At 35.4% G+C, this 16,149-nt stretch overlaps 1 protein-coding gene across 1 annotated transcript; it reads left to right on the plus strand.

Annotated features, from left to right (window-relative positions):
- Positions 1 to 1,853: 1,853 nt before the first annotated feature.
- Positions 1,854 to 13,843, plus strand: LOC134366908 (serine protease inhibitor Kazal-type 6-like). Its single transcript, XM_063083449.1, has 5 exons — positions 1,854 to 1,911; positions 4,790 to 4,812; positions 10,410 to 10,484; positions 12,687 to 12,802; positions 13,798 to 13,843. The coding sequence occupies exons 1-5, from the start codon at positions 1,854 to 1,856 to the stop codon at positions 13,841 to 13,843; spliced, it is 318 nt and encodes a 105-aa protein (XP_062939519.1).
- The last annotated feature ends 2,306 nt before the right edge of the window (positions 13,844 to 16,149 follow it).

The raw sequence follows: 16,149 nt of genomic DNA on the forward strand, positions 1-16,149 counted from the left end.
TTCCCTCTATACCTAACTTATAGAGGGTCTTTGTCATGAATGAGTGCTGAACTTTATCAAATGCTTTTTCAGCATCTATAGAGATGATCATATGGGAGAAGTCCTGCACAGGAAGTGAAAGCTCAACAGAGATCACACACCCTGTGGTACGTGATCCACCAGCCCATCATTGAAACTTTTAATGCCTAACATATTACCTACAACTTTTTGTAAAGGATTTTAAGATTGTGTGTGTATGTGTGTGTATATCATACCACCTTTGAAAAAAAATTTTTTTAACTTTTGGCAAACACACACGGGGTATTTCAAAAAGTTTGTGAAAAAATGGAATTGAAAGATAATACAAATTTTTCCATGAACTCTTTGAAGTCCCCTTGTACATTTCCTCTTCTGTGTGCCGTTTCTCTCTCTCTTATCCAAGTTCTTTCCCCTACCCTGTAAGTTCAGGTCCTTTTAAAAATTGCCAAAGAAGGAATTAAAAGAAAACAATTATTTTATCATAGTCACTTAATTTTGATCAAAATAGTAATATTCTGTCTGATTATCCAACTCAATAAAATATATTTGCCATTTTGAAAGACATAAAATTCATCCTAAATACTGAGATGAGTAAAATTAAAATTTCTAAAAATAGGTAATTTCTAAAAAGTAAACAAATGTCCTGAGATAAAGGGAATGATGTCTGAACTGTGCATACATTTTCTCAAAGTGACTACTTTAAAAGGAAACCAATTCTTCATTTGTATAACTTCTGGCTTATTTATACATAGATGGCATTAATCCCTTGTGTTTCAAATTGAACACATTTTGCATAATTGTTCACATATTTTAACTTGTTATATTTTTCTTCATGATATTTTAAATAGCAGTTTATGGATTGTGACAGACTTTTTCATTCTAAAGAATGACCATTCTTTATATTTTTGTTTCCCCAAAGAAAGATGTGGCATCTCATTGTTCTATCTATCTTGTAATTAAATTCACCATGATAGTTAATGAGATTCATTTAAGTTATATAAAAAGTATATTTCCAAGGAGTTAAAACTTTAAGCTCATTATTATGAATACCTTTTTTTACTTTGCAGAATAAAGGGATATACTAAATATTGGTCATTTCAAATATTCAATTTAGCGACTTTTTTAGCAATGATTTTTTTTTTTTTTTTACAAATTGAAAACAATAAATTAAGTCCCCTGTTCATTTTGACTCAAAAATTGAAAATCACTGGCATTTGGCTGCAATAATGATTTAAAAATTAATAAGATGATCCCTGCCCAGAAAACACTTGTTCTGGTGCAGTTCTGTTACAATGTAGGATATTTCTCTTCTCTAGGTACACCTTGGATGATCTAGACTCTGAAAATCCAAGTTACACCCAAGATTCCATTCCCCTGTGGTTATTCATCTGGACCAGACATGTAGGACCTGTCTGAAAGAGACATAGAGATCAGGTGGAACTCAACCAGTGAATCATCCCTTTAATGTAGTGAAACCTTAGAGAGAAGAACAGGGAGGATGTATTGGTTGTTAGGAAAATGTAGGCTGCTGTTAGAAAATGACATCCTATTAATAGGATCTAAGGTGCGACTCACATAATTATTCTAATTTTTAAGACTAATGGGAAGTATGAAGCATTTCTTTAAGTTGCTGACAGGTCCTAATAAATGCCTAAAGTGTATAGGACTGCATATGGCTTTAGAATGTGATTTTATAAAGAAGGTGGAGATCCCAACTCCCTCTATCATGTCTATATATACGTCTGAGTGTGTGCTTTAGTGCTTTCTGGGAAGTGTCTTGACAGAGAACCTGAGCTGGGCAAAGCATCCTTACTCTGAGTGAGCTAACTGGCACCATGAAAATATCAGGTGTCTTTCTGTTCCTCTCTCTGGCTCTTTTCTGCTTTTTCTCAGGTGAGTTTTTAATTAACATTAAGATCCCATATTTATACTGAATTAAAGATAAGAGTAGTTGTCCACCATATTTCAAAATTCTAAAAATTTTGGTACAAAAGACCAATTCTGAGAGATCATCATAATGATGGTGATTATGATAATGAAAATGATGATGGTAATAGTGATGAGAACGACTGTCGTTGCTGAGTATATGCTATATTCTAGGCATGCACTAAGGGCTTTTATGTATCATCCCTAATACTCATAGCAAGGTAGTCGTATCCCTACTGTACATGAAAGAAACTGTGGTATAGAGAAGTTAAGGAAATTGCCAAAAGACTAGCAACTAGTAAATAGAATTTGGAACCTGAATCCAGCTCTTATAGCCATCACAGTTGATGTTTGCTCCATAGAACTAGTCTGGAGGGTGGATAAATGCACTAAATATTAGCTTGACTTTCTGAGATAAAGGAAAACTTTCCTGTCCTTAATTATTATTACAAAGGGACTCAAATAATTGAAGTTCAAACAAGGGGAAAAAAGGAAACTAAATGAGGAAATTCTTGAAAAGAAGTCATTGAGCTTTATGCAGAAACATGTTGCTGGTGAACTAAACAATTCTTCAAGCAGGGAAATATCTTTGGCCACTTTAATGAGCAATAGTCATATATTCTATCAGTTAAGATGGCTCAAAAGACAATCATATTTCAAGGTGATGTTTTTCATCATAGGACCATCTGAATGAATGGGGCCATTATATCTGGTTCTTTCTTATTGTTCTACTCTATCGTGTTGTAGTGGGCAAAACACACGCTGGAGTCACTAGATCCAAGACCTATTCCCATCTCTTCCACTAATAGCCTTGTCAACTGGAGAAATATCTCAGTTATCTGGGATACTCCCTCATTTGTAAAATGCTAGAAATAAGATTGAGCCCTGGGACCTTCCATGTCTGATATATCATTTTCTGTGACAAGAGATGATGAATTTTGCTACTATCAAAGAATTTAAATGGCTAAGCATGTAAAAACAAATTTTCAATGAGATTTTGCTGATAGAAAAGCTATTGTTCACTGTAGCTGGTCCTATTTATATAAACAAATATACTTAAAAATGTGGGAAAAAATGGATAAAGTTTCCTATGATATTATGGACTACTAAAGCCAAATAACTTTAATGGGTGGTTCAATCAATTGCTGAAGTGGCAGAAAAAAAATAGATCTGACTATATTAAAATTTAGCAGTAAAGATAGTCTCAGAAATTGATTGCTATCCTTTTATTACTTCTTTTTACAAAGATGAACTGATCTTTAACAAGATCTGGTTGACTACTACACTTAATTTACCAAAGCATGGGTGCTTCATAGACATACTAGATAGTATTTGGGAGGACATAGTGCCTAAGAGCCTTAATGTTGAAACAGAGAGGAATAAATTTTAGTTTTGGCATTTCCAGTTTATAGTTGTGTGACTCTTTTGAGCCTCATTCTCCCTATGGGCAAAGTGGGGATATGTAAGAACTATCTCTATATGAGGAGTTAAGTGAGAAAATGCATGTAAAGTGTTTAACATAGTGGATGGTCCATAGAAAGTGTTCAAAAAATGTCTGCTAATATTATTGCTGCCATAACTAAAGTGTAATGAAGAGAGTACTAGATTAGACTCAGCCATTGTGATATTAATCCCATTTCTGCCTTGCCATTTCTACATATGAGGTATTGAGCAAATCCCTACTTTTCAGATCACAGATTTATACAGTGGAGAGTTGGCTGAAAAGTATAATAATGAATTTTCTTTGGCTATAAGAATCACTGAGAGTGTTTACAAAAGTATAGACTCCCAAGCTCCATCTGGTCTTATATGATGGAATTTTCAAGCAATTGCCCTAAGAATCTGTATTTTTAGTAACCACCAACACTGCACCTTATGAATCCATAAGGTTGATAACAACTGCTGAAAATGATCAGTAACCTCCCTTCAAATTTAAAAGCCTTGCTATCTTCTTATTCCCATGCATAGAGATTACACTTTGAGGAATTTGCAGTTGTCATCCCATGGGGCTGGCCAGCATTCGAGATGGATTGCACTAATTCACACTCTGTCTTGTTGGGGTGGCCATGGGCTTACATGTGAAAGGGGTTGCTGTATTAGGATTTCCACAGAAATGGCCACAGATCAAAACTCAGAAGCCCATACCAGAATTGAAACTAGGATTTTAATCATTTTAGTATTTTAAACCACTGAGCTAATTAGCCACAATCAAAAATCACACATATACATATTAGGAGGAAAAAAGGGACAGCAATAAGACAGTATATATGGATCTTTTTGTATTTTAGGAATTTAGAGAGATGTGAAAAGAGAATGAGTCACAGAAAAGACAGCACACTTGTTCTCACCAGTCTATATGTGGACCAAGTCTTAAAAGTTAAGTATAGAGGGCAGATGAGAAATTCTGAGCTCATAGAACAAACAGCAAATCAATCCCTTCCTCAAGTGCCTGTAACAAAGGCATTTGGGAGGAACTGCATGGACTGAACCTTGGAATGTGAATGTTAGAGACTTTTCACTCCAACTTTTCCAAAGTGAGACTGGAGATGAGAACGTCCTTTTCATAGTAACATAGCAACTGGGCTAGGATTATAACATTAATTTCTAGATCCTTAAACCATTTTCTCTCACTCACTGTAACCTCCAACAAATGTCCCCTTATGGTCCATGTCCTTACATCACCTCCCTAAGAACTGAGCAGGTATAAAAATGAAACAACATGCCATGACTTCTGGAGATGGCCAAGAACCAGGAACAGGTCTTGGTCATTTTTTAATTTTGCAAATCTCACTTTTCGTATGTTCATAAATTACAGTGTTTGGATTTTGTGCTTTTTTTTTTTCAGGTGTCTTCAGTCAAGGAGAACAGGTCAGTGCCTATTTTTATATATTTTTCCTACCTTGTGGTGCTTGGCTAGTTTTCCCTGGCCAAAGAGAGTTTTTGTCCTGGGTAAAAGAGCAAAAACAATGAGCAGACAGGCGAAAGGAAGAAATCAGGTAAAATGATTATTTTTTAACTACAATCTTTCATGAGTAAACCATTTCAATTTAAAAAAGCCTAAACACATTCTCACATTTTGTCAGAGTAGAAAATATATAAAAACAGGATGGATTTGAGATACCATGTTCTATCACTGATTTCACTGTGCAATCTTGGGCAAGTTACTCAGCTTCTTTGAGCTGCAATTTCCACAATTATAGAAAATGAATATTATTCCCTTCATAGAATTGCAATTATATTTAAATTACAAAAACTTTGTGAAAAAGTTTGGCAAACTGTAAATGGTTATATATTGATTCGTTATTGATTAGTAATTAACAGTCTCTGAAGGAGTTAGAACAGGAATTATTACTTGTTTTTTAGAAATAAGACCTGAAAGTAGACAGAAAACTTACATAATGTTCTGTAGTGAGGATACAAAGACTGGTTCACTCTAACTTGAATACGATTTGGTTTTAGAAATTGGAATGCGCACAAATTACTTTCATTGTTGGACTTTTTATACCAAATTAATTCACCAACTTCTATTTTTCTGATTCTAACTATCAAAAGGTGACACAAATAAGTGCTATTGTCTCTGCCAATTCTGCTGCTGTGTCCATACTGAGAATTTTTACTTGATCCTGGTGCTTGTTCCTGCTTAGCTTGTGTGTGTCCAAAACCATTAGAATCAAAATTTCCAGACTACTGCCAACTGATTGGAGGTGGCACAAACGTTGAAAAGTATTTTCCAACCCTGATATACCCACTATGTTGCATAGGACTTCCCCCGCCACACCAATTTTAGCACCTCATAAATCAGATACATCTTTCATTGATGATTCCTTACAGTTAACTGCCTGTGTGTTTGCGTGTGTGCATGCACTTGTGTGTATGTCTAACATGTGCACACATGTATGTTGCTGTTGGTATATAAAATTGTACATCTTAAAATAGACTCTTTATGTTTAAATAAATATGGTAGCACAGGCTATACTAAATACAAAAACAAACACACAGGGAAAGACATAATATCCAGCCAACACATTTCATATCCCATCAGGTAGTTAAACTACATAATAAGACCTTTACACACAGATATAAGAGATACGGAATTTAACTCCAGTTTTCTCGTGAACGTGCAAGTCATGTAGGGGGCCTTGATTTCCCATATTTTTAATAATGTTTTCTTAAGTTCATTTAAAATTTACTATTTACTGATTCTTTTCCTTAGATGGGCCAAAGTCTAATAATCTGCTTGCTTCAGGATCACCTAGAATGCTTACTAAATATATAGATCCCCAGGTACCATACAAGACATTAAATAATAATCACAGAGGTAGGGGTTTGAACCTGCATTCTAAATAATTAGCCAGGTGACATTTATATATAATAAAATCTGAGCACTTTTCTCTAGTTAAGAAGAAGCAAGCTGTACTGGGAAGCAGTGGCTTTGGAGTCAGAAAATATAGATGAGTCCTAATTCAAATACTTTCTTGCTGTGTAATTTGGAGAATGTCTCTTCCCTTCTCTTTCCACATCTCTAAGATGAAGATTTGGATTTAATGATCTCTAAAGCTCCTTTCTGCTCTAAATATCTGAATGATTATGAACCAAGCCTATCCTTCCAAGACTGCTGTCTCATTTCCACTCAGACTTTTCCTGCAAGGGAAGGGAGGGTGACACCCTTTCAGATGGCATTGAGGCTGCCATTTCTTCTCTGCATAGCTATAGGGAGGATGGGAGTTTCAATGCTAGGAAGAAGAAGTTAAAACTAATGTTAGGAGCATTCCTGCTCAAGTCTGATCCAGCCAAGACAAAAGAAAGTAAGATTTCCTCCAACACTCAAGTCACTTTTCTCATGCCAATAATTCTCTCCATGATGAAACATCTTATGGCAGATTATAATTAGCAGTCTAAATTATAGTCCTTTAAAAAGCTCACATTATTTCAAAAAGATTATTCAATCTAAACAGAAAGCATGTTCCCAGACTTCTGGAATTCATATTACAGTAAAATTTCTCTGTAAATGTGAATGACTAATATGCTGCTGACTCTTTAATTTGCCAAGAAGGTACATTAAATAACAATGATAATAATAATGGTAAAATAAAGCTACTATTTTCCACCATTAACATTTCATTAAATAAATTGCTGTATAACATCAAAATGTTTGAAAGACATATTCTTAGAATAAGGTTAGTTCTTAGAACTGGATAAAGTTGGCTTTATGAATCACTCACTACATTGCCTTTAATGTTTTTTTATTTTCCTACCAGGTTTTGTACTTGGAAATCATATCCCCAAAGATCTGTTTAAATGACTAGTTTAGATTGTAATTAATAGAACAAGCCTCTTGAAAGCAAGAATTGGCAACCGTATTCTGTTACAATACCTTTCTGGATCAGTAAGTTTATTTTTGTCTGCATTTTAAGATACAGATTAGTGAATTTTAGTACAGTTAGTAAAACAATGCTCCATGACTAAAGTGAATTTGGGACTCTTCATTTTTCCAAAATAGCTTGATACTGACAGAATATCTAAATGTAGTTTGGATATGTTATCCAGCATCTACAACTGAGCTACATAACAGAAACTGAAGCCTCAGAAAGAGAACCTGGCTCTCTTCAGCAGGCTTCAGTTAGCTTCAGTCTCCCTACAGCAGTACAGCTGCGGAATCTATATCTCAGGATCCCTGACTCCAGTCGGAGTGAGCTCTCCACTGCTCTGCACAACCTTTCATCATCAATAGAAAGCCATTGTGCCGTGCATATGAAAGAACTGAGAGCAGTATAATTTTCCAAACAAATAGAAGGTAGTGATTACAATCTTCATTTCTTAAGCAAAGGATATGATGAAAACAGTAGTTTAAAATAACTTGTCTTTACATGTAGGAAGGATTTGAAATTACAAGAAAAGGAGGTAGAGAGAGCAGAACTTGTGTTGGTTCAGACAAGAAATGTGGAGGGCTGGTACAGGCAGTAAATTTGCAATTGGCAAAGAAGAAGTGTACAAAAGGTAACACTGATGAGAGAAAAGAAATGGCAATGTTTAATCTGAGGGCAGGCTGGGGAATCTGAAGAAGGGTACTATCACAAAAAATCAAAAAATTAGACTGCAAGACTAGTTTGGAAAGAAAGATAAAAAGTTATATTTTGGACATAAATGAGTCTGAAGTATGAATCAAATTATTGACTTGTGTATTGTATACTTCAATAGTTTGAACTACTGATGAAAACTCAAGAAAAAAAAAGGCTGCGATTCATGTCTATCAACTGGGAGAACATATGTTCTTATAGAAAATCAAGTATATAAAACTATGTTGAAAATGACCATAATTAATGCTCAGGAGGAAAAAAGAAAACACAATAAAAGAGGTTAAAAAAACAAAAACAGTTGGAGAACCAGAGAACTGACATATTACAAAAGTCTAGAAAGAGTTTTAAAAAGGCTGGAATGGTGAAGAATTGCACATATGATGAACCACTTATACATAGCCAAAAGGTATATGCTGAAAGGCATAATTTTTGAGAGCAGTTTAAGTGGAGTAGAAGGGATGTAAAAGTAGGGGAACGAAAAGCCATGGCAAGGAGGGGTTAAGAAAACTGGTATGGTAAAAAATGGAGATGATTTAACCACATAGGTAGTGTTTTCCAGTAAAGGGAAGAAGAGATGTCATCCTACACCCTAGGTCTGTGTGTTCATGATTACAAATTTTCATTGGATTTATTTGTAGACCTAAAATGCTGGACTAAAATATTAATGATACTGAGTCCTTAGTTAACTTAATGGCCAAATATGCTCAATTCTCCAACCAAGTTAAATAATTTTCTTGTCACTATTAGCTAAGATGACTAATCTGGGTACTAAAGTGTCCCTCCATTTCAAAATATTTTAGAAGGTACAGTTCTTTGAAGAACCACAAGGGGTCAGGCTGCTGCTGAATGTTGGCACCATGTGCCTAGAAGTAGCCTCTGGTAGCTGAATTATCCACGGAGATGAATGGAATTTCTTGTTGAATACAATGCCAATCTAAACAACATTAAAAAATAAAGTAAAAAAATTTTTTTAAATGTGATACAATAATTTACATTTCTAGTGTTTATAATAGCAATCTTCTACTTTACAAAGCATTTTTACAGGATTAATCATTACAACATCCCTAGAAAACAGTCATTACCAATGGCCTGTTAAATATGAAGAAATTTAAACTCAGAGCAGTGACATGTTTGCATAATGTACGGCAGCTAATAAGTGGGAGAAGCAAAATTTAAACCCAGGTCAGTCTAGTTCTATCTACAGGACAACCCTCCAACATTACAGCAGCATTGGGGCATTTTCATTGGATTCACGGAAGATTTCAGCTCTCCTGGGCTTCCTAAATGCTTCATCTAGGAAAATTTAAAGGAGAAAAGGTAATCCTACAATCACCACCAGTTTAGACTTGCTTTGACTTTCACTGAGAAGCCAGTTGTTTGGATTCTGTGTAAGGGAGTCCAAAACAAAAATATGAAAGAGAGCAAATGGAGGGAAAAGAGAGGCGTATCCCTCAGAAATCTTAGTCTATTTCTCCTCAGGTGATGACAACAGTGGTCTCTTTCTAGTCCCAACCCTGATATTTCCTTGCCTTGCTCTTTGCCTTAAAGAAGGGACTTCTGGATGGCTCTTCAGAGTCATTCCATACCATCTGAAACCCCTGAGGACCACAGAGAGTGGCCCTCTTCTGCCCCCAGCCACCATGCTAAAATTTCTCACACCATCAGTGAAGAGGCCTCTCTAGATATAAAGCAGAAAGGATTTGGGCAACAGTCGCTATTTCTCCCACCCAAACAAAGAATTAAGGACAAAAGAGCTTTATTTAAGCCATTTCACTGAAAATGGTCACTGCTAAATCTTGGATCATCAAAACTGAAGGGCTGTAGGGACCCTCTAACCTTATGGTACTGACCATTTTGTGTAAGTTACAGATGCTTTTCATAGCTAGCGTTAGGACAGACCTATGGTAAGAAGGTTAATTCCTGCACTTGTAATCCAGGACTATTTCAAATACTCCACACTGACTCTCTGCAACTCTTATATGACCACATTGATCTTTTTAACAACCCTGGGAATCTGGGAATGAGGCATGGAAAGTGTTGTTTGTTTATTTCTTGGTTAAGAACATTGGGGCGGGTGTTGAGTTCTTCGTCCAAGATAACACAGCTAGTCAATGGCAGAACTAGGTCTGCAACATGATTCTCCATGAACTTACTTCAGGGATCACTGAAGGCCACTATGGTTTAAAAGTAAGGAATGTACCTATTCTTAGGAGGTTTGTTCATATGCCAGTTGATTGATTTGATTTGATTTATTGAAACTTTCTTCTTCTTAGTCTTTTTTCAGGGGACAAGGGAAGGGGATAAGTGGGTTTGGAGAGGGCGGTGGATCTAGAAACTCTCAAAGTGAATGCCCTTCCCAAGCGCTACTTCCATATCTGCTTTCTAAAGGACAAAAGAGGCTGGATCACAAGATCAGAGAGCCGATTGCCAGGGAAAGGTGTCTTAAGGAGGCGTCTCTCTCAAGTAAGAGACTTGTTTCCTTTCCTCGCTGTCCTGACTGCAGAGACACACATACCCTTGATTGAGCTGTCTTTGCTCAGCTTCCACATTGCCTGTGCCTGTCTCACTGTGGCATTTATCATGCATCAGGCTGTAATTATCTACGTTCTCTTTGCACTCCTTGTGCAGATAAGACTGTGAGGTTGTTGAGATAGTATTTATCACTAATTTCTCCCTGGATGATTATTACCCAGCACTGTGTCTTTCAGATATTAGTTACCTATTGGATGTTTGTGGAATAAATGGAATATCAACCATGTACTGCAGTTCACAGTTCTTTCTTGACCCCAAAACACTGCTGCAAATGTGTAAATTAATGACTTAAATATAAAATACATTAGCTTTCGAGAAAAACGTGCCCATGGCTTATCATGTCTTCAAGACTTTTTTAGCTGTTTTTTCCATTTGGAGACCTAAGGGAAAGATTACCATTCCGGAAGTAGTATGTGAGGATGGAATTATCTTTCAGTGCAGTGGGGGAAACTGGGGCCATAGGTTGGACTATAAAAAGCCCAGGAATCTTCTATTTAACCAAGCCCTAAGCACCATACTACTCAACCTCAATAGTATAAGATGCCCAATTTCAGCATAAACGTGTGTTCTATAGTCTCAGTCTCATTAAACCTGATAATGTGGTAATATTTTTAACCTAATTTTATGACACTTTCACTGAACATTTTCCCATGAAACCTTCAGAAAACTTTGTCATGCATAATGGTTTGCTAACATCTTAAATAAGTGATTCCTCTTTCCAGTGCTCATACATTTTCCTAATAATCTCCTTTTCATAATAAATCTTGTTGTGTTTACTTAAGGCACACAACATGATTTTATGAGATACATATAGATAGTAAAAAGGTTACTATAGGAAAGCAAATAAACATAACCATCAACTCACATAGTTACCCAATTTTTTTCTTTTTTGGGTGTGGCTAGAGCAGCTAAAATCTACTCATTTAGCATGAATCCCAAATATTGTACAATCTTATTACCTATTATTCTGTTGTACCTAATAAGCTATTTTAATGAAATCTACGTGTCTTGACTATAAGTGTGGTGAAGGGTACATAGGGACAGTTTGTCTTTAATTCTCTCAATGAGGATGTATTGGAAATCAACCATAGTAGATTGTTGGAAATTCTGGATCAGCAATAAAAAGGAATATATTCAAGCATTAGTAAGCCATTTAATTTTCCCGAAGACCAGTATTCTCACCTGTCAACTGGTTGATATGATGATATTGCTTAATATACCTCTCAGGGTTATTGCTAGGCTCTACTGAGGTCATCTATATGAAAGTAGTTTAAGCGTTATGAAGTAATTGATAAACATAAGGCAGTATTATTTTAATGGAACAAGAACAAGAATAAAGCAAATTTTCTCTATCTATGTGTAAATGTCACTTCATTCCACACAGCTGATATTTGAATGGGTTCGGTTTAACCTATTGAGCCCATGATGATAATTATTAATCAGTCATAACATATGTTCTCAATAAGACTAAACGCAACCTCAGAATCATTGTAACACAGCAGCTTAGGCAGCCATTACTAAATTATTATAGTAAGCACAAAAGTTAAAATTCTACACACAGGCTCTGAGATAGAGTAAGTTAATATAAAGACATTATAACTTTGTTTTCAAAGGATAGTAAATGATGTTGCATCCACAGAGAAAACTAACAAATCATCAGGTAATGTCCTGGGGCCCTTGCAAAGATCATCCATGTTTTTATAGCAATGCAGAAGGAGTGCTGTTAGTGTACATTAATACAATTTTTTTTAAAATGTCATTTAATGACCAAAACCCACTCTAAATTGAAGCAATTTAATAATATTGGAGCAATTTAATAATATTGGAGCAATTTAATGTTGGAGTCAAAAGTCTTACCTATAGCAATTGACAACATCATTAATTCACTCCTGAATGCAATAATGTAATAATGTACATCCTGTAATGAGTTCTGTCTCAAAGAAAAAATCCGAGTTATATTTCATATATAGTCTGCTTAAGCAGATCAGGAGAGGTATTTCCTATTTCAGGATGCTTTATGTCACAACTATGTATACGTAATTTTAAAAGTTTGCTGCCCAAAGCTTCTGTTCTGAGGAACAGTCCCTTAGGTAGAATGCACTAATGTTGATGTCACTGTGCTTGCTTTGGTAGATCGACTGTGGTGAGTTCCGTGACCCCAAGGTCTACTGTACCCGGGAATCTAACCCCCACTGCGGCTCTGATGGCCAGACATATGGCAATAAATGTGCTTTCTGTAAGGCAGTGGTGTAAGTATCATACTCACCAAACCTGTCCCTTGCAAACACAAACTTGCAGAATATGACTAAGATGCTTTACTTGAGATATTGTAGTAAGTTCTACACATATCTACTCATAGACACTGAAGAAATAAGCTTCAGGCAAATGGATTGAAAACAAATGGGTCAAAAGCAATAAAAAAATCACATAATAAATTATTTGAAAATATAATTGCTTTACTTGCTTATTATTACTTTTGATTCATCTTAAGGAAGTTTTTAAAAATCATACAAATTAGGGGCTGGCCCGTGGCTCACTTGAGAGAGCGTGGTGCTGACAACACCTAGTCAAGCCTTAAGATCACCTTACCGGTCATCTTTAAAAAAAAAATCATGCAAATTATACATAATAATTATTACCTTTAATGATTTTGATACTTTTAAAATTTTTTCTTTATTTTTAATTTAAAATGTCAATATCATTATCAATACATAATGAACACACGTATACACTTATGTATAGCATAACTAATTAATAACAAACTTTTCTCAGGAGGACGTCAGTGGGTAAGATGAAATTTGAAAGAAAATGCATGTTACCTACAGGGCCTAAATGTGTAGGCAGCTATAAAATGTCAAATGCCTGAATATGTGGTTCAACTTTTTACATCTTCTGTTAAAATAGAACTATGACATTCTAGTCTCTTTGCCATTATTGCTCCCATCACTTTTACCTTTTCCAATTATATATAAATATATTTACTCTCAGAGAATGAGAAACTGGTACCAAAAGTTCTAATTAAAGCTTATCAAAACTCTGAGATTTGTTTAAGAGTCATGCTTTTCACAGTTAAGCCAGATGTCATCTTTTAGTGCATTTATTTAATCTCTGCTGAATCATAGACATGGATATCTACAGAATCAAATGACTAGATGGACTATGCCATAGTTAAAACTGCTTCCAACCTCTGTGGTGAATATTTATGACATTGCACTGAGCATATATTTGTCTTTTTATTTTATAGGAAAAGTGGTGGGAAGATTAACCTAAAGCATGCTGGAAAATGCTGACTTAGAGCCCATGCTTCGTGCTTCTTGCCAGCTCTGTTGTCCTTCTTTTCTCACTTCTGCTTTTACTTTTCTCTAGTGCATTCCTTACATTTATAAAGATATACCTTCCATTATGCCTGGGTCTTGAGGAGTTCAATGGATATGTCTATTTCCCTTGACTCGCTTGTCAATAAAGAAAATTCTGCAGAAGCATTGATTGTGTTTTTACTTTGAGATCAAGAAAACATACAGACACAACATGGAATAATTAACCTGGCACAAACTTTAATCAAGAAACCTGTTTTCCTGATCTAAATCGACAATCCAGTTACTTTGGGATCCTGGAAAAATTCCTTTCCTCCTCTTGTCCTTGGAATCTCCATGTGGAGAACGAAGGATTTTGAAAACATGACCATAGGTTATGCTTGCAATTATTTCAAACATATCTGTTATTTAAGTTTTAGAGCACATAATATTGGTTCTTCCCAATTTCAGGAAAAGTATTTTATGTAAAAGCAAAACATCTGTCTTTTATGAACCATAGTTTTCTCATCTCTCTGGAATGACAGCTTTAAACTATATGATATCTAGAGACATACAGTATTTGACTTCCCAGCAACATCATAGGGCCTACCAGAAAGAAAGAAGTGAATAAATATACAGTTAATAATAAATATTCAATAAATAGTAAATATTCAATAAGTAGTAGATACAAAAATCTCTAAAAACATATACATTTAAACAATGTAGTCAATTTTGAGCTTAATTGTGGAAAGAGAGAACTGAATGAAACATTAGGAATCCTAAGGCCCAGAGAAAGTTTAATTTGTTACTTGCTAAGGAAAACAGCTCCAGTTAGAAAAAGACGGAAGATTCAAATATTGCTCTTTTGATAACCAGCTCAGTCTTCGTGTAGCTGGCCCAGTCCCATGAAGACCCACAAGTTGGATATACAAATATCTCATTCTGAGCAGTACGAATGAAAGTCTTGGGAACTTTTCCTTGGAGTACTTTCATGTAGCAATGCATGTTTTTATAAATAGCATCTTCCTGGAGAAACTCACACAGAATACATATCTAGATATATTTACAATGTAACAACCTTCACTCTGGCAGCAAATCATTACCAGGTGTCTACTCTGCCGTAGACCCTCTTCTAGGTGCTTGGGATACAGCAATAGATGAGGGTGAGAAGAGCCAACCATCCTTCAATACTTAATGAAGTTTACATCCAGCAGGGAGAAATAGACTATAACAAAAAATACAATAAACCAGCAAACGGCAGAGTAAGGCAGAAGGTGATGAAGGCTGTAAGAATATGATAATATTGAGGAGAAATGCCCAGGGAGGGATGGTAGCTAATTGCAGTACTAAATCAGATGGTTGAAGTGGTTCCTATTTTGAAGACCTGGAGATGAGGGAATTGGCCAAGCACTATCTTGGAGATAAACAAAAGAAGAAGCTGGAACCCTGACCTGAAGGCTGGGGCATGTCTGATTTGTTCAAGGTACAATGAGGAGGCACTGGTGGCTGAAGAGGAGTGAACAATGGGCAAAGTACTAGATGATAAGGTCATGGAAGAATGAACCCAAATAATGATTTTGTAGTTATGCTTAAGATTGTGGCTTTTACCCAGATGCATAAAATGTGGTTTTAATTATAGATAGTAAGATTATATTTCCGATTTTAAAAATCTCAATTATATTTTATGTACATAGATATTACATTTTATTTATATGAGTAGAATGGAAGAGGACCTAACCAGACTGGGGACCCAACTGATATCTGGATAAGTAGCCAGAGGGTGGAATAGGTTATGCTTGGGAAAATAGATAAGCATGCTGTTCCATACTTAAAGATTACTCCCCTTGAAGGATAAAAATGATCACATAATATATAATTTGGATACAGCAATAATAAGAGAGTGGGTCACCAAGTTACATGGACCAGAATGTGAATCAGGGCTCTGTCATTAGCTATGTAACTTTGGACAAGTCATTTTGACTTCATTGTATCATTATTCCTTCATCTGAAAAATAGGGATAATAGTATCTACCTCCTCTTTTTATGGTGAAGATTAAGAAAATGATGCATGTAAAGTATTTAAACAGACTCTGGTATGTAACAAGAGCTAAAAAATCAGTAGCTTTTATTATTACGCTGTCATCTGTTTCAGTATTACACTGTCTTCACTGATCAGGATATTTTTGTTTCTGTCTTATTCACTGTCTATCAGTAAAGAGATATAAATGGATAGATATCTAGATGGATACAGATAGATAGCTAGACAGAGAGAGAAACAAAAAAATATATACATAGATAGATAC

This window comes from Cynocephalus volans, chromosome 2, assembly GCF_027409185.1.
Source record: "Cynocephalus volans isolate mCynVol1 chromosome 2, mCynVol1.pri, whole genome shotgun sequence".
NCBI classification, from domain to species: domain Eukaryota; kingdom Metazoa; phylum Chordata; class Mammalia; order Dermoptera; family Cynocephalidae; genus Cynocephalus; species Cynocephalus volans.